The sequence below is a fragment of the Grampus griseus genome, assembly GCF_964374135.1.
Source record: "Grampus griseus genome assembly, chromosome: 3".
NCBI lineage: Eukaryota > Metazoa > Chordata > Mammalia > Artiodactyla > Delphinidae > Grampus > Grampus griseus.
The window spans coordinates 9,328,130-9,347,715 of NC_139019.1; the positions used below are offsets into that span (position 1 = coordinate 9,328,130).

General features: G+C 42.4%; 1 protein-coding gene across 2 annotated transcripts in view; it reads right to left on the bottom strand.

Moving 5' to 3' along the window:
- Positions 1 to 19,586, bottom strand: part of CTNND2 (catenin delta 2) — a gene marked incomplete at its 5' end in the record, with an annotated part of 935,921 nt that overhangs the window by 213,523 nt on the left and 702,812 nt on the right. For both annotated transcript variants that reach the window (XM_082650874.1, XM_082650873.1), the window contains one exon: positions 8,956 to 9,169. In XM_082650874.1, coding sequence (XP_082507000.1) covers positions 8,956 to 9,169 — 214 coding nt within the window. The remainder of the gene's footprint in view (positions 1 to 8,955; positions 9,170 to 19,586) is intronic.

Below are 19,586 nucleotides of genomic sequence, written 5' to 3' on the forward strand. Positions count from 1 at the left end.
ACCGAGGAAGCCGGTGTAACAGGTGGAAACTCAACTGAGTTCTCCTGAAAGGTATGGGGCACGAGCAGAGGGGAATGCTTCACAGACATGCATCCCATCGCAGAGGTTAAAAGGAAGACGTGGATCTCAGGGCCCAGAACACGAACAGAGACAGAGACTTGAGCAGCACAGAGCAGAGGTGCCCCTGGAAGCACCCTTTTCAGCGACATCAACTGTCTTCAGGGACTTCCCTGGCGGTCCAGTGGTTAAGACTTCCCCTTCCAATGCAGGGGGTGCGGGTTGGATCCCTGGTCGGGGAGCTAGGATCCCCCACGGCTCGTGGCCAAAAAACCAAAACATAAAACAGAAGCAACATTGTAACAACTTCAATAAAGACTAAAAATGGTTCACATCAAAAAATAAAAAAACTTAAAAAAAAAAAAGAAAGAGTGTCTTCAGTCTGGGAATCTGTGGAGAGTGATTCTGCAGCTAGGCGATTTCACAATTCCAAAATACAAAGCAGGGAAAGAGCTGTGTGGCACAGGGTTGAGAGACATCTGTGAACAAGTGGGCGTGGAAGGCATGTCATCAGACAGGACACACGCCTTCGGCGCAGAGCTGAGACACCCAACTCCCAAAGAGGAAATTAACAGTCAAAGGTTTCAAGCACGTAGAAAGGGAAAGGAGTCCCCTCTGGTGACACCTGCTGTGGCGGGTCCATGCTGTGTCACCCCGCAGAGCTGCAGCCACGCCTCCCAGAATTCCCTTCCCTGCACGTTCCAGGTTGAGGTTGTCAGGGGAGAAATCTGCAGGCAATCTGGAAGGTTCGGAGAAGCAGCAGGCGGTGAGCTCTGGAGGGCGGGGGGCACCATGCTTCCCCACGTCCTGGGCCAGGCAAAGGGCTACGGCAAAGGGCGCCAGCTTTCGTGCGTCTCTCACGTAGCCAGCATGCAGCCAAGGAGAGGCGGAAGAGGGCGCCAGGCTATCCTCACGGGTGCCCGCTGGCCCTCGCTCTCCCCTGCTTCATATTCAGCTTTCCTTCCTCATCTTTACCTGCCGACCTACGTCAACTTCAGCCCCAGCACCAGACACAGAGGTACAGCCTTCCGCAGACTCCTTCACCAGCTCCTGCTGGGATGTCAGGTCTCATTCTGATGATAAATCCCTTTCTCCAGACCACTCATTTTGCTCATGCTTCTCTGGTCAAACCCCAGCTGACACACCTGGTGAAGGCATCTCAATATTCCAAGATGGCAGCAATGTATACAATTCCAATTTCCCAAAGAGGAGACTATATGCATGAATGCATAACACCTAGATGAACCTTTGGCTGGGATTTTTTTCTCCTGAGTCAATTTAAGTTCACCCATTGTGGACTCTGGAAGCTGGGTACCACCAGACTGGCCTCATCGGACTCACTGAATCCAAGGAGATCTTCATTTACTCATCTTTCCTCTGATACTGTGGTTGACAAAATAATGGTCCTCCAACAATGTCCACAGAACCTGTGAATATGTTACCTTATATGCCAAAAGGGACTCTGAAGCTGCGATTAATTTAAGGATCTTGAGATGAGGTGAGTCTCCTGGAGATGCCGGTGGGCCCAGTCTAGGTACGTGGGTCCTTAAAAGCAGAGGACCGTTCCAGGCAGCAGTCATGGGAAGTGTGACTGTGGAAGACTCATCAGTGATGCCATGTTGCCAGTTTTGAAAACAGAGGAAGTGGGTCGCAGTTAGGGGATGTGGATGGCCTCTAGAAGCTTGAAAAGGCAAGGCCTGCCCCCCGTAAAGTCTCCAGAAAGGAACACAGTCCTGCTGACACCTTGATTTTAGCCATTTTAGCCCAGTGAGACTTGTGTTGGACTTCTAACCTCCAGAACTGGAAGATAATAAATTTGCATTGTTTTAAGGGCTAAATTTGTGGAAATTTGTTGTAGTGGCAATAGGTAATCAATACGGACTTCAGTAAGTGACTGCCATGGTCTTGACTCCGGCTGGTCCTGGGTACCCACCTGTGTCTGGGATAACCGTTCTTGAGGGCTGAGGGTGGCTTCTCTCCTAAAGGTGATGGGCACACGCCAGGGTTCACATCCTTAAACAGTGAGAAGAGTGGGAGCTGACACTGAAATAATGTATCTTCTGAGGGCCCTGAAAGTATGTCAGCAGTTCCAGTGTGAGGTAGCCCCTGTTGCTGAAGAAACCAAACCCCAGAGAACCCTTCTGGCAGAGACTGTGCAGAATAAAGAAGTTGGGGAGGATGGTTTTTACACTTTAGTTAACTTAAGAATCGTGGTCTTTGAACTTTAACACACAATGGCAAGAGATATTGATTTTTTGGCTTTAATTCCTTTGAACTTTAATGTCTTTGGACTTCAACATGAAAGTGGATTTAAACTTTGATTTTTAATTTCTCCTTGGGAATTTGGTATTTGGTGGGGATTATATTAAAATTCAAAGCATCTCTATATTGCTGGCATTTCATTACTTGAATGTCTCTGTTCATTTTTATCTTTATGATGATGCTTAACATTATTGCAAAACCTCTGATATGCTATGTTGGATAACATGGCTGGACATTATTTGGGATAAAAAATAAATCTGGATTTTAATTTTAAATCTTAGGAAGACAGTGACCCTGGATTGACTTAAATAATGTGCTATTCTGACCCATTTCAGTGCCGCTTGGTATAATTTATAAAATGCCCACCAGGAGTCCCAGGTGAAGAGCAAAAAGCCCCAGGAAGATGCAAGAAAGGCTACTTTGACGATGCTTGGCTCCTGCTTTGGAGAGATGAGCCATGCCTCTGGCTGACAATACAAATAAAATAAGAGAAGAAAAAAAGGCTGGAGGATGCTAGTGGGGAAAATGCTTCTCCTCTGTTCCAATGTCTCCTTCCATAAAGGGTGTTTGTTACACCCCAGAATTCTTTTGAAATAGTAAGCCCACTGGCTAACAGACACAGAGTAATGCCTCCAACCTGGTTTCCATCGGCAGTAGAGAAAATATTTAGTAATATTTACACTTTGTCTACCAGACTTATGGTTTTGGAGGCTACAAATCCAAGATCAAGGTGTCAGCAGGTTTGGTTCCTTTGGAGGCTGTGAGGGAGAATCTGACCATGCCTTGCTCCTGGCTTCTGGTGGTTTGCTGGCCATCTTTGATGTTCCTTGGCTTGTAGAAACATCACCTCGATCTCCACCTTCATCTTCACATGGCCTTCTCCCTGTGTGTGTCTGTGTCCAAATTTCCTTTTCTCATAAAGATATCCGCTATATCAGATTAGGGGCCTATCCTACTCTAGCATCCGAACTTAATTACATCCGAGTCACGTTTTGAGGGTCTGTGGGTTAGGACTTCAACATATGAATTTTGAGGGCATATAACTCAACTTTGGAGCCCTTTGGAGACTAGGCGTTAAATCAAATGACCTAATGCCAGTAAGTAAAATAGTTAAACTGAGGCCTGTCTCCTTAGTTAAAAGAAAAGACTATTTGGGAACACAAAGCATAAAATGAAAAAAATATACTCCGCTCTTGGAGAAGTAGAACTCTTAAGGACACTTGCTTTCAACAGAAATAAAACTTATTTTTAAGTGTTATGGTTTAATAAAGATTGTTTTATTATGATTTGTAAAGCATTCTGAAATCTTTAGTCGGGCATTTGAAAATTTAGGTTATTTCCATCTTTAGGGAGAGAAAAGTTGTATTAGTCAAGCCCAAAGGACAGGCAGCAGTTCTAATCAAAGTTTATTTGCTTAGGAACATTTCAAGTAATGGCCAGCATGAAATAGCTTCAACTGGATTTAAATAAAATTCTGATCATCATCTCATAGTAATTATTGCATAGGAAGAAAATTATTTATCGCAAGGCCTAACAGGCAGTGGCAAAATATATTCTGCTATGAATAGATACTGAAGTGCAAACAGGCAGCTGTTTTTTTAAGCAAGCGTGGTTATGTGTTGAATGTAAATGCATGTAAATAGCTCAATTTTTAACATTTTATTACTGTTCAAACTGTTTGCCAAGGAATACTCAGTAAATAATGTAAAGTTCTGCAAAGTCATTTAGTTCTTTTAGTCTTTTATTGTTTATAATTTGGTGCTCTCGACCCTTCTGGATACAGAGCTTAAGTCTAATCTAAAGTCTGGTTTATAAACATGCTTTATTTTTTTTTAAATCACTAAAATTGTTCTTTCGAATATTTGTTTACAAAACATACTAGTTTGTAAATATCTAGAGAGGAATTCAAAGTGTCTGTCACCCTCCCTTCCCCTATAATTTTTTTTTCAATGCACATCTATTTTCACAAATTCACTAACAGGCAGGAAGGAAAATACAACAGAAAAAACTTCGTGTACTAGAGACGGCCTGGGATGTCTTTATTCCTTGCTGAACGATTAGGTCTGCTGAAGAATTACAAAGGAAGTAATGGGCAGAGTTGTTACGCTTGAATCACTGTTTTTTTGATTCATGCACGAGTGTCTAACCTAGTTCCAAAAAGGTTTTGAGGAGGGTCCTTGTGACAACAGAAGTGAAGTGATCCTTTTACCCTCTACTCCACCCTCCAAAGCCATCACCTCTTTTTCTTTCCATAAATTTATTTATTTATTTTTGGCTGCATTGCGTCTTTGTTGCTGTGCATGGGCTTTCTCTAGGGCTTTCTCTAGTTGCGGCGAGCGGGGGCTGCTCTTCGTTGCAGTGCGCGGGCTTCTCATTGCGGTGGATTCTCTTGTGGTGGAGCACAGGCTCTAGGTGCATGGGCTTCAGTAGTTATGGCATATGGGCTCAGCAGTTGTGGCGCACAGGCTCAGTAGTTGTGGCACACGGGCTTAGTTGCTCTGAGGCATGTGGGATCTTCCTGGACCAGGGCTTGAACCCATGTTCCCTGCACTGGCAGGTGGATTCTTAACCACTGTGCGACCAGGGAAGCCCGCCATCACCTCTTTTTATGCTCATCTAGTTAAGCTTCTAAAACATGGACACGTTTGCCAGGACATCTCTTTTAATGATTAGCAGCCAGTAATGCCAGGGTGTGACAATTCACAGCAGTGTCCCCAACCATTATAGCAGGCGCTGGCAGAAGCATCAAGGTGGCTGTGCTGGTGTGGGTTAGCTGACCGCCAAGCCTGCATGTGCAGATGTCCAGGGCTTAGCACACACCCAATGCCCATAGACATTCAAAAACATTTGAGAAGTGAGCAACTAAGGAATGAGCGAAAGGCCTGGACTCACAGAGAAAGGCTTACTGGAGTAGAAAGTTCATCAGACTTGGACAGAGACTGAAACCAAGCAGGACCCTGTGGGGCTCCTAGGCACAGAAGCCTTTCTGTGTCGCCCCCTCCCCACTACGGCCCCGTTCCTTGTTTGTAGGGAACGGACGGCAGCTTCCATGATCTTCCCTGGGTCCCAAAGGGCAGACTCAACCATTTGCTAATCAAACAAGGGAGGGAACAGAGAGACAAGGGAGGATCAGCCAGGAAACAACAGTGCAGCCTTGGGGCAGGTCCTGGTTCCTCAAGGGATACACAGAACGATATCTTCTGAGCTCTTTTTTTTTTTTTTTTTTTTTTTTGCGGCATGCGGGCCTCTCACTGTTATGGCCTCTCCCGCTGCAGAGCACAGGCTCCGGACCGCGCAGGCTCAGCGGCCATGGCTCACTGGCCCAGCCGCTCCGCGGCACGTGGGATCTTCCCAGACTGGGGCACGAATCCGTGTCCCCTGCATCGGCAGGCTTACTCTCAACCACTGCGCCACCAGGGAAGCCCTTTTGAGCTCTTTATAGAACTAAAACCCCCAATAAATAGAAGATGTCAGCATTCTTCATTCTAGAGAAGACCACCTGAGGCCAGATTAAAAGGAACCAGAGAAGCTCATCAAGAAGATCACCTGAGACCAGATGAAAGGAGTGCAGGCCCTGCACACACCCTAATCTTATCAGCAGCCCCACCTTTGAACTATGGTTATAAAACTCCTCACCAAATCCCCCTGGGTTAGGATGCACGGGGACACACAGGAGCCTGCTGGCAAAGCAGTAAAGCTATTCTTTTCTACTTCGCCCAAAACTCTGTCTCTGAGATTCGATTCGGCACCGGTGCACAGAAGCCGAGTCCAAGACTCTCAGAGGAGAGGAAAGAGGATAACACATAAGAGAAATGGAGGACTGGATAACCTTGAAGTTCAGTTGGGTTGGCGGTACTGAAATCGTGTATCCTCAAAGCTCTGCAGGAGCCGGGGGAATCCCAGCTCTCACAGCTCACTTTGGCAGTTGACCATGGCCAGTGCTGAAGATGAAAATGACTCTCTAAGCCTCTCGGAGGTGAATCCGTTTGCCTCATTTGACTTTTTTCTTCAGGCAGTGGAGTCAGCTTTGGCTAGATTTGCACCTTGCTGCTCTGCGTAAATGGAAGTCAGCGAGCCTCGCAGGCTTCCAGGCGGCCCCAGGTTTCCACCAGCGTGGAAATTTAGAAGGCTTTGTCACTAAAGACTGACCTGCAGTGGCAATTCCTTCCATGCTGGATTGCTCTCCTAGATGCTTGCCTCGGACTTCCTTTTCTGGAAGGGGAGCTTGGCCAACGGGCTTGTTGTTTTTCAACAGCGTCCACCGTGGCAATGCCCGAAACCAGGAGCTTCAGCCAGTCTAAATGTTTTGACAACCTAGTTTTCTTTGAAAAAGGTGAAATTCGTGCCTGAAGTTTAGCCGGGCACAATAAGACCCTGCCTCTGGAAAGGCAGAAAACATCTATTGAAGTAGCAACCACTGTCACCCTGAATCCATTCGGCTCTGATGGCTTGGATGGCGTCATGGCAGAAGACAGCATTTTTTCTAGGAGAGAGTCTGGGCCACAAGCTCATGCTGATGAGGAAACAGTGGGTCATGATCTGACAATGGGTGCAAACTTTTGTTCTTCTCAAAAGGAGCAGAATAAGAGGCATACGTTTTCTAGGTATAACAAGTCCAAGCATCTTTCCTACAGCCAAAGCTTCACCAGGAAAGGAAACTTGTGGACATTCTGAAGAGTTTATCTGCCTTTGATGTTTCCAAATGGGGCTCACACAGAAATTTTTGATGTTGCTCAGGGGCACATAATGAGTGACACCCAGCATCTGTCAGAAGCAGAGCTAAAGGCAAGGGAGGAGCCAGCCTTCATTTCTTTCACAGCAGCTTCAAATATCACAAGAAGCGCAGGGCGTGCTGTGGTAGACAGTGTCATGGGGCACAGGCATTGCTTCCATCTCCTTTCTGATCGAAGCCATCAACACCTCAACCTTTTGCACGGGCTGAGTTTCTCTGGCAATGAGATAAGCCACCACAGAGAGCGCTTCAAGACAAGGGATTTGTGCTGGAGCAAATTCAAATCTTGGTAGAATCCAATTCTTTTCAAATCATGAAATGGATGCGTAAGTACACAGCAGGGTGTTCCTTTAGTTGTGTTGGCCTCATCCATCCACTGGCAAGGAAGCCAAGGCACAGAAGCACCATGGTGTTTGTTTTCCATCATGCACACTGAGTCCTTTCATTTGCAGCCATTTCCAATTTAAACATGATCCATAAACATAAGCACAGGTGTTCCTGACTTTAATGGCAGGGTATGTTTTCAGTTATTTCACTCATCCCCAAACTATCCTGCACATCATAATATGTGCATAACAACAGTTTTTCCTTCCCTGACCAAGCCACCCCATGCTAGTTTAGCGTGAAACATTACTATCATAACACAACCCTTGACAACTTTTTTTTCCCCACAAAGACAATCCTCCACTTAGAGAAAGGAAAAAAAAAAAGAAAAGGAAAAAGAAAAAAAAAAGGAAAGACAATTGGGAGTCTAGTTCTAATTTAGCTAAGTACAAAGGAGATGTGACAATAATCTTAAAGGGTGTAAGTTAAGGAAAACATACTGCAGCTGGGAGTCCTGACCCAAGAATAAACAAATACTTATGACTCTAGCTTCGGTAATGTATTTTCTTAAATGAGCAACTGCGCATATGCTCATCAGCATAGTTTCAAGGAACTTTTAGAGTTGAGACAGAAGGTCAGTGGAAACATGGATAATTGAAAGATCCTTCTCTGAGAGTCAACCTTGCAATCCCCTTGCCAAATACTTGAAGGAGTACTTTGATGAGCCAAAAAACAAATATCACATAGAACAGCAATATATGCATATATATATATATATATATATATATATATATATATATATATATAAAATCAAGAAAAGTGATTTGAAATTCTGTACTGAGACCACCGATATCCATAGCCCTCCAACAAGTAAAACTGCACATGTAAAAAGTGAAGGGCAACAGCAAATGACTATTGTTTCCTGTATCCATACATATCCCACAAAGGCACATGCTAAATGCTTTATATTTTTTCATTGATTAATCCTATGGCTCTATAAGGTAGTTACCATAATTATGTCCATTTCACAAAACTCCAAAGTCCTATGCCCATAGAAAGGCTTTCTCTCATGATCACTTTTGAGAAATTCCTTAATCTGTAATTTTATACAACCTGGGGGCTTTTACTAGGCATAAATATTTGATCCAAGAAATTAACTGTTAAGTACAATAAGCTCTCTGTTGTTAACCACGCTCTAAACCAGAATATATACCTGATTAACAATAACTCACATGCTCTGTCCTTTCATCAATTATGATTAATGTCATTCTAATGATGACCCATGGGTATTTTAAGATGTCAACTACTTCTAAATCAAATGACAAAGACTGAAATACGGTCATAGACTTTTAGGAGGGTTATGTTTACTGGATGCTAGTTATTTAATATGACCCATCTACCGGCGTGACACCTGATACCGTTTCATTCACATTTCTTATTCACAGAGACACATCGGGACGACTGGTGTTATTAGCTCTCAGAGAGGCCGAGACCATAATACTTGGTGAGCACATTGCGACCGTGCTGGATGATGGGTAATTTATCTGAGAGTCAGTCATGCCGTTAATAAGGATTCTGACCTGTGACCAGCTCCCGGATCTCCAAGTCGGTGGTCTTGCGGAGCAACCTGACCAGTGCCGGGATGCCGCCACAGTTCTTCAGGGCGATTTTGTTGTCATCGTTGGCTTTCCCATACACCAAGTTTCTCAACGCCCCACAGGCACTACGGTGGACTTCTGTCATCCGATGGTCCAGCAGGTCCACCAGGAGCTGAATACCTCCTTGTCTCCTTATCTGAAGGAGTAAAGGAGAAAGGAAGGTTGCCTTAGAGAGGATGATTTCACTATTTAAACCCCAACAGGTTTTCTATATGAGGTACTTGCTATCCAATTAATTACACTGAATGAAGGCCTTTTACAAAGGGAAAAGAAAACAAATTGTTCTCTTTAGATTCTATTGCTTTTACTTGTTTTAATATCCTACGAATAAAAATTCAAATGCATTTCCTTTCAAGGCGCAGAATTTTGAAAAGATGATTTTAACCTCCTAATGGGTGTCTCAGCCATTTCTCTCTATAAAAATATGCCACAGGGCTTCCCTGGTGGCACAGTGGTTGAGAGTCCGCCTGCCGATGCAGGGGATGCGGGTTTGTGCCCCAGTCCGGGAAGATCCCACATGCCATGGAGCGGCTGGGCCTGTGAGCCATGGCCGCTGAGCCTGCGTGTCCGGAGCCTGTGCTCCACAACGAGAGAGGCCACAACAGTGAGAGGCCTGCGTACGGCAAAAAAAAAAAAAAAAAAAAAAAAAAAAATGCCACATACTCAGGGCATGAAGCAGATGCATGGGCAAAAGAATGCTTCTCACTCCTAAGACTTATTAAATGTAACCGCTGTCTTAAAGGGCTGCAGCATTGCTGTACAAAATGTGAAAAGGATGCTTAAGAGGGGAATGTTCCCAACCTTGCAAAGGAACCAGAAGCCAAATGAAAAACCAGAAATGACACAAGTCTTTTCATCTGAGAAGACCTGGAAACTATGTCACCACAATGGCAGCTGGTCTGAACACGAGGACCGAGTCATGTTCTGCAGAACGTAGGTATTTGATTAATAACAACAGTAAAATAATATTACATTTGGGTGTTCTTTTTACCCAAAGAAAATGTTTCTTTTTTTAAATAAGTAAATAAAAAAAAAAGCCCTTGCACTATGTTTCCAGATGTGTTTTCTCCTTGCTGTCCTTGAATAGTCAGACCCATTTCAAAATTTAAACTGCAAACAAATGGTCTGGTTAACATACAGAACATTTCATGGAGTTTTCATTAGCAGAGCTGTATTTGAATATTTCTGCATTTGGAAGAAGAATACATACAATTCACTCAGTAATATTCTTTCCTTTTTTTAACCTCAATATCCCTCAGGGATTGAAGAATTATAATTTGGCATGAATGAATATAATCTGACAACTTCCCTACTTAGTTTTCTGATTACAGAAAACTCATTCATCCCACAGATGTGCTGGGGCATAGGGCCGGATCCCCAGACTCTTTCAACAGTGCTCTAGTGCCACGTTCTCCAGGAGGCCACTCAGCTACACTGTTTAAAACTGCCATCTGAATCACACCACCTCCCTAATCCAGCAGTCTCGTTTCACCTTAATCTATCATAGAATCCTTCACAGCATGTGTCCTAACTTCTTTATTATGTTTCTTGTTATTGTCTGTCTTCTGCTAGAATGTATATTCTTGGAAGGCAAGTCTCTTTGTCTTGTTCATTGGTAGACCCCCATCCCTATTCCAAGTGCAATGCCAGGCACAGTAGAAGTTCAGTAAGTATTTGAGTAAATGCGGAGGGATTACTTGTTATAGCAGTGTTTCTTTCTCAGGTCAGCTAACTCAAAACTGAGTAACAGTCCTCTTTAAAGGAAAACAAAACAAACAAACAAAACCCTTTTGTAAACATCTAAGAACGTCTCCAAGGGGCTACTGCAGCTCTTCTGGGACCAGCTTACAAAAAAATGAGGATGCATGTCTCACACATAAGGTGGACCATCTCATGATTCAGAATATGCCTGGAGGAATTATTTTCATCCATCAACCAAATGAAAACAGAGAAAGTTGAAATCCTCCCAGAACTCATGGACTCTAGGTCCCTAATTTAGAAAACATGACTGTGGTGTCACACCTCCCGTGAGATCAGGACCAGGGATAGAGGAGAAGAGAGGAGAGGAGACCTCCACACAGCTCCACCCCCAGAGGGGGACAGGGGTGTAGAGACAGGCGTTAATGTCCCCGAGGTGCCTGTACAGTCTGCATTGGTGACAGCACTGGTGGAAGGTGGCTAAAGGGACCATTGGGGCAATTAGAAAAAGCTATCAAAGGATCAGAAAACCACTTTTTCTCAACTTACAGTTTGACCCAGGGCCTGCTTGGCACTCACCCAAGAGAGCTGAAATCTCTTGCTATACATGTGTCCCGTAAATACATCTGAGCTTTAACGCATGCATTTTATTTTTATTTCCATTTGTACAAAAAAGGTTAAACTATGAATGTCATTTTCTCAATGTGTTTGTGTCTGCATGTACGTGCTGTACGTTAAAATTATCTAGGTTTAATTATTTTAATAATGATGAAACTATTATGAAAGTGGTAATAAAGCCATTCTTACAGTTCACCAATTGGTTATGTATTAAAGGTAAATGGTGAAGTAAATCTATCTCTCTACCTTAGCAATTCTGTATATTATAGTTAAGATTCCTAATTTATGATAATATATTTCCCATTCATATAACTTAATGAATCAAGCTATTAAAATACTATTCCAAAGCTTGAAAAGGGAAAATGAATTCAAAATGAAGGCAATATCAATTCTTAATGTATAATGAGAAAATGCTGTTTTCAGTGTGACCCTAATTAATGCCATATATCCAACTTTATAATGAAACCTTCTATTTTAACCCATTTAGAGCAACACAAATAAGATGATAAACTTTCTCATTTGCTCTTATTTTGAGGGTCACCGGATCATCAATATAAAAAAAACCTTTTGTTTTCTTGGGATTGAAATTTACCTAAGCATATGAGAATCCTACTTCAGTTTTCTGAAGCCAAACATGCGTCCAAGTTGACCATCACAGACGTGAATGTGATGGTCAGGTCCTTGGTTCTGCCCCCTCCTGCAGCCTCCCCGCTCCCAGCAGGACCCGAAAGAGAGCCGTAGGGCAGACTTTCAATTCTCTTGCAGGGTCCTGATTCCTTGCAGGACCTCTGGTGGTATGGATGGGTCCAATGTTGCCCTGTTCACTTCCCCTCTGCTTTTCCCCCGGATCCTCTCTCTCTTCAACTTCTCCTGGCATCCAATTCTTCTAGTCTCTTCTTGTGTCCAACCTTAAACTCTTATGAGGCTCCAAACAAACCCACTGCAAACATTAACAAAGTACAGGTCTCTTTGAAAGATGATCAGGGGAAACTCTCCTTTCTAAACGGCACTTCCTCTCCCACTAGTTTTCTTTAATCCTCCCCAACGATCACTCCACATCCAAGAGGCGGGGCCCTTGTTTTGGTCCCCATGCTATCATTTCAGGCCAGTGTACCCCTTCTTCTTCCTCCCTTCATCATCCTCATGCAGAATTCTTCAAAAGTCAAATCTTTAAAAATTCTAGGTCTACTATTATTGAAACCAAGTCAATAAAATATTATATAATATTATATCCAATCTCTACAAATCATAACAAAATCAAACCCAGTAGCAGAATGCCTGTCATAGAGTGCTGAGTCAATAAATATGGATCAGATGAGTGGAAGAATGGTACAGTGCTTATCATATGTCAGTTTCCTTCTCTCTCTTTAAAAAGTTTTTTTTAATAGAAGTTATTTTTTAGAGCAGTTTTTCGTTCACAGCACATTTGAGCAGAAAGTACAGAGATTTCCCATATACCACTGCCCTTACACATGCACGGTCTCCTCCATTATCAACATCCTCCCCAGGGCCCTACATCTGTTACGATCTGTGCACCTACACGGATACACCATTATCACCCGAAGTACACAGTTTACATTAGGGTTCACTCTTGGGTGTTGTACATTCTATGGGTCTTGATAAACGTATAATGACATGTATCCACCATTATAGTGTCACATAGAATCATTTCACTGCCCTAAAAGCCCTCTTTGCTCTGCCTGTTCATCCCCCCACCCCTCCTCATGAACCCCTGGAGAAATCATTGATTTTTTACGGTCTCCATGGTTTTGCCTTTTCTAGAATGTCATCGAGTGGGAATCATCCAGTAAGCAGCCTTCTCAGACTGGCGTCTTTCACCTAGTGTATGCATTTAAGATTCCTCCATGTCTTTGCACAGTTTCGACAGCTCGTTTTTTTTTTAGTGATGAATCACATTTCACCGTCTAGATGTAACCTAGTTGATCCATTCACCTGCTAAAAGACATCTTGGTTGCTTCTAAGTTTTGACAATTAGGAAGAAAGCTGCTATAAACATCTGTGTGCAAGTTTCTGTGAGGACATAAATTTTTAACTCCTTTGGGTAAATACCAAAGAGAGCTATTGCTGGGTTGTACAGTGAGAGGAGGTTTAGTTTTGTAAGAAACCACCAAACTGTCTTCCCAAGTGGCTGTACCATTTTGCATCCCACCAACAGTGAATGAGAGTTTCTCTTGCTACACATCCTCGCCATCATTTCGTGTTGTCAGTGCTCTGCATTTTGGCCATTCTACTAGATTGTAGTAGTATCTTATTGTTGTGTTTCTTTCCCTTTTCATTCTGACTGTGTGATTCCAATTTATTTACATTAATACAAATCATTGAAAAAAACTATCAATACTGAAATACATATAGGGAAACAATAGCTTGAGTTGGATCTGGACTGAACAAATCTCACATCTCCTACTTTCTTGAACTTGACAGGGAATGACTGGAAAGGGCTTTTCATACATAATCTGATTAGACAATCTTTTTTTTTTTTTGCGGTACACGTTTTTGTTTTGTTTTGTTTTGTTGCGGTACGCGGGTCTCTCACTGCCGTGGCCTCTCCCGCTGCGGAGCACAGGCTCCGGACGCGCAGGCTCAGCGGCCATGGCTCACGGGCCCAGCTGCTCCGCGGCATGTGGGATCTTCCCAGACCGGGGCACGAACCCGTGTCCCCTGCATCGGCAGGCGGACTCTCAACCACTGCGCCACCAGGGAAGATCTGATTAGACAATCTTAAATTCATTTATTAAATGATTGTTTGATACATGGTCCACTTTAGTTCCTGTGTCAATAGCTCATGTTTATTTCTCTGCTGAGCTGTGAACTTCAGGAATTTAGATGGAAGAAGTAATCTATATAAGAAGTAAGAAAGTTGGAGGCTGATGAACCCCATACCCAGGGGAAATAAAAATGAATTAACCAATCAAACAAAGCAAAACTTTGCCCTGCTACCTGTCCTTTTAGGTTCTTTACAAAGAGAACCTTCTTAAACCTAATGTAGACAGTCTCTTGGGGATGAAAGCTGGGATGTATGCGCAAAGAATCAGTAAAGCTCACCCAGTTTGCACCAGGGAAGAATGAAAAGAGCTTATATACCTTTGCCATCCAGTCCACTGTTTAAAAGAGCTTTTTGCAATTTAGACTCTGGAACTAAAATTATCTAAAAATCATTCAGGAGTAGGATGCAATGGTTTTCTTCTCTGTCCTTTCATAACAAGGCAGAATATATATAAAACTCTTTTAACTCAGAAAACAAATGGTTGGGCAATTAAATTAAATACAAGAAAAATGCGAGTAATGCAATATCGCCCATTGCAAAAAAATGGGGCCTCACCATTTAATGGATCTGGTGCTCTTAACATTATTTGCATTTATTGAGAATAAACTATATTTACCAAATGAATTAGCTATTATCATTAAGTTGATATCAACATCAATGAATAATTTAGAACATATCCAAGTAAAGCAGTGTTTGTATGTTAATGACAGCCTTCATAAAACTTTGATGATGATGATGTATATCGGGTGGAAAAGTTATCAGGAAACAGGATTCCTCTTGGGAGGTACCGGTCTTCATTTAGAAAAATAGTATGAAAGGTTAGTGTGAGGATAGTGAGACCCTGAGGGCATGGGTTACAGGTGTTCATGGCAACAAATGAGATTGCTCACCTAATCTGCATTTAAAAGGGAGAGGAATTTGGAGCTGGGATTAGAAGAGAAAAGAGACTGGAGTAGCCTTTTGTTAACCTACTGGTTGGTGAGATAAGGACCTCAAACAGCTAAGGACCTGGGTATACATTTCTCTGCCTCTCTGGGATCTAGTCTACTGGAAGCAACACGGATATATTTTTGTGCTTCTGGCTTTGTGCTAAAAGAAACTAGGCTGGACCTGAGATGCAAAGTAAATTTAAATCCTAGTCTGCAGGACTAAGAACACACAGTACTTCCTCTTGCTCGAGATATTTATGATCAAGGCACAATGTCTGAGAACTGGTTTATAGAAAGCTGACTAAAAAGAAGTACTCAGTGATTTCAGTAAATTTCCAATTAACTGTTATTTTTCAATGGTGTTGGTTAGAAAAATTGGCAAACAAGATACAGTTGTTTTATATTCCTTATGAATGTTTAAAAATTAAGTAATTTTCTCTGCTTAAAAAGCTACTGGAATGGGCTTCCCTGGTGGCGCAGTGGTTGAGAGTCCGCCTGCTGATGCAGGGGACGCGGGTTCGTGCCACGGTCCGGGAAGATCCCACATGCCGTGGAGCGGCTGGTCCCGTGAGCCATGGCCGCTGAGCCTGCGCGTTCGGAGCCTGTGCTCCGCAACGGGAGAGGCCACGGCAGTGAGAGGCCCGCGTACCGCCAAAAAAAAAAAAAAAAAGAAAGCTACTGGAAGATACAAAGTTTGTAGATCTGAAACCAGAGGCTTAACCAGAGGTAACTGAATCTCACTGTCAACTTTAATGCAGAAATTGCAAGGTTATCAGTTTGTAAAATACATATTTTATCTCAACGAACTCCACCTCTCGTCCTCATAGTTAAGCCATCGTAATTTCTGTATAATTTGAGTTGATGTATGTACATGCAGTTGCCTCTGAGTAAAATAGAAGTACAATTCTTAAAGGCTAAAATCTTCTTTGGTTTTATGATAGAAACTATTTTTGAGAATTTTGAGAGAAAAAACATCTCTCTTTACAGTTGTGGGAAATGATCTACTTTCTCCATTCAACAGGTAAACCAAGATGACTTATGTTTCTTTTCAAATTATGTTTTAGAAAGAGGGTTTATTGTGTTTTGGTGGTGCTGGCTATGAAGCTGGAGCAACTGGATTCAAATCATCCCTCCTTCTCTTAAAACCCATGTACCCCGAGGCAAGTTACTTAAATGTCTGTAAAACATGAACAGAATGTGAACCTGTCTCATAGGGTTGTTTTTAGGATTAAATTAAATCTCAAATGTGAATTGTTTAACAATGAGCTCAGTAAATATCTGTCAAGGAACTACCCACGGTGTCAAGTTGTTAAAGGATGTTCTTAACTGACTTATTACCTGGTCAATATGTGACTCAATAATATGCTCATATAACATATGATAGAATCAGTGAAAGGCCTATAATTCAGAGTTATAACTTCATCAATTTCATTGAGTGTATAAACTGAATATTATTGAATATGTCATTAATCCATTCTGGTATACCACTAATGAGATTATATAAGGGATATATTTATTCTAGAATGAGCTGTGTGAATTGTATTGGTCATGTTCAAGAAATAATATCAAAGTCTGCTGCATCAATATTGAACCCCTGAGATATTTTGCTGGATATATTTCCAAGGGAAGTACAGTGAATTAATTGATCTATATTTTAAGAAGAACAGAAATGCAATGGTTTTTCTTGTTATAGTAACTGAATTGATCAGGAAAATAAAAAAGGCATTCAAAATAATTTTGAGGTGATACTAGTTCTGGGAAAAGGAGAAAATTTTTTCCCTGAAATATAGAGAGAATTATTAGGCAAAAAGAGAGAAGGACCATGTTTTGATTTTAACAAATTAGCCTGTAATAAAAAAATGCAACCAGCAGCAAAACATATAAACAGTAACAAGTTAAGTGTCTGTGAAGGTTCTAGTTTCACGTAGATCCTCCCAGATGCTACTCGTGCGCCATGATGTAGGATGAGTAGGGGTTTTGGTTTCATCTCTGTGTGTAGCAGAAAGCTCTTTGGTGTTTGAAACTGACATGGAAAGAATAAACAAGTCTACAACTACATTATTATTGTTATTTGAGTTCCCTTATTTTTCCAATCCAAAGGCCCCTACACTCCTAGAATCTTTGTCACCCTGGACAGATTTCCAAATCCAGCTCCCACCCCACCGAACTTGACCTCAGCTGGCACTGAAGACCATCACAGAGGTAACTGCATGAACATATAACAAAATGGTAGGGGGGAATCTGAACATGTTTTCCCTTTAAAAAATTTTTTTTATTTAGTTATTTTTTATAAATTTATTTATTTTATTTTATTTATTTTTGGCTGTGTTGGGTCTTCATTGCTGCACGTGGGCTTTCTCTAGTTGCGGTGAGTGGGGGCTACTCTTCATCGTGGTGCACGGGCTTCTTATTGCAGTGGCTTCTCTTGTTGCGGAGCACGGGCTCTAGGCACGCAGGCTTCAGTAGTTGTGGCACGTAGGCTCAGTAGTTGTGGCTCGCAGGCTCTAGAGCGCAGGCTCAGTAGGTGTGGCGCACGGGCTTAGTCGCTCCACGGCATCTTCCCGGACCAGGGCTCGAACCCGTGTCCCCTGCATTGGCAGGCGGATTCTTAACCACTGCACCACCAGGGAAGCCCATCTTTTTTTTTTTTTTTTTTAAACTATCCTCAATTTAAGAGAAGTAGCTGATATTGTAAGAGTTATGTATTGGTAAAAGGTTCCTGTCCATATCTCTGTTTAAAGAAAACTATTTCCCATCAAAATCTCTGAAATGATCTGTTTTACAGCAGTTTGAACATTCACATTCTCATCACCCTCATTACCTTATAATTTAAAGAGATAAAGGTAAAAGTAGAAAAGCCCTTTCTTTTAGTCTGAACATGAATCATTATTCCACCCAGTGACGCATTTTACAAAACACTTTAAAAGGAAAAAAACACCTGAATCATTGCAAACCAATTACATATACCAGAGTCCTGGGCCCTTTCGATTCCCCTCTTGTTAACTGCGATCATAAGCAGAGAAGTTTTCTAGACGTTCCCGCATTGCAGAATGAAATAGTCAGTCTAAGTGGATGAGAAGCCAGCAGCAGGATTCTCTACTCAAAAACTTGCTGCCACCAGTGAAGCGGGCAGGAGGTCAAAAGGGGCCTCAGAGCTGTGCAGCTGGAGACTGGGAGCTGACACTCTCCACAAACACTCCTGGGCACTCAGAATTGCTGCGAGTTTCAACATTATTCTGTAAGAGCACTCAGGAAAGGCCCCTCTTTTCTTTTTTAACAAGCAAGAATTTCAATGGATTCCACAAATTCGTTTTCTAAAGATGCCACTCAGACACACTCAAATGTTCTAAATATGGCTAATGCTTTCCATTACCTGGCGTAAGTTTTGAGCTGTCCTTGCACATACAAGATACAAAATCACTAAGTAGTGACAATTACAAAGAATGCCTCCAATAAAAGTCTCTGTTATTGTGTTCCAAACTGAACTCAATCTAACGTATCGTAAGTGGCAACACTAAATTCAGACACTTCAGCATCTCAAAAGAGAATTTTAGATGAGCGCACATAAATTTTGAAAACACAAACTTGTGTAAGGCAGATGTATAATTTAACTATTTAAAAATTATTAAAAGATCTCAGGATGTGAATGCAGGAAGCCCACAAATATTAACCCCAAAGCTTTCACTGTTGTACAGATTGGACAGTCCCTCTTTGACCCGTGGTTATGGAATGGCTAGCCTGTTCAGGTCCTGGGCTCAGAGTGGGGGAGATGGACCGGGTCCTTCCTTTAAAGGAGTCCACATATCTGTAGAGGAATCAGAAACCAAAGAAAGAAGCAATGAAGCTAATAAGATCATTTCAGTAGTGAAAAACAGAGGCAGCTCTCCCTGAAGGAGGACCTAGCAATTTTCTAGTTATAATTTTGATCCTTAAAGAGGATCCATCAAATTGTACAAGCTTTAAGCCCCTCAAAACCCAGATCTTCTCTGGTGATAAGAACCATAGAGAAGAGAGGAAAAGAGGATGGAGCACGCAGGAAGGTGTTGCATGGGGCCAGTCCGGGTACCATGATTAGGGAATGTTTGAGCAGAGACCAGTGACAAAAGGGAGTGATGCAGGGTCCCAAGTAAGGGCAAGGAGGTCAGTGTGGCTGGAGCAGAGTGAAGGAGAGATGAGATGGGGTGACAGATAGGTGGTGCAGGGCTGGATCTGGGGCCTTTTGGCCACTAGGGCATTGGGTGTACTCTGAAGAAGATGGGAATGAGAGTTGACCTAACATGCTTATTTAAAGACTGTTGCATGTGCCATGTGGCGAACAGACTGTAGGGGCCCAAAGGTAGAGGCAGGGACACCAGTGAGATTGTCCAGGTTTGAGAAACTCGGTAGCTTTAGATCAGAATGATGGGAATGCAAGTGCCAAGAAATGGTGAAATTCTAGATCTGTGTTGCAGGTAGAAAAATGCGGAAAATATGGGGTCTGACCGAAAGAAAGGAATCACTAGTGACTAAGGTTTTTGGCCTTT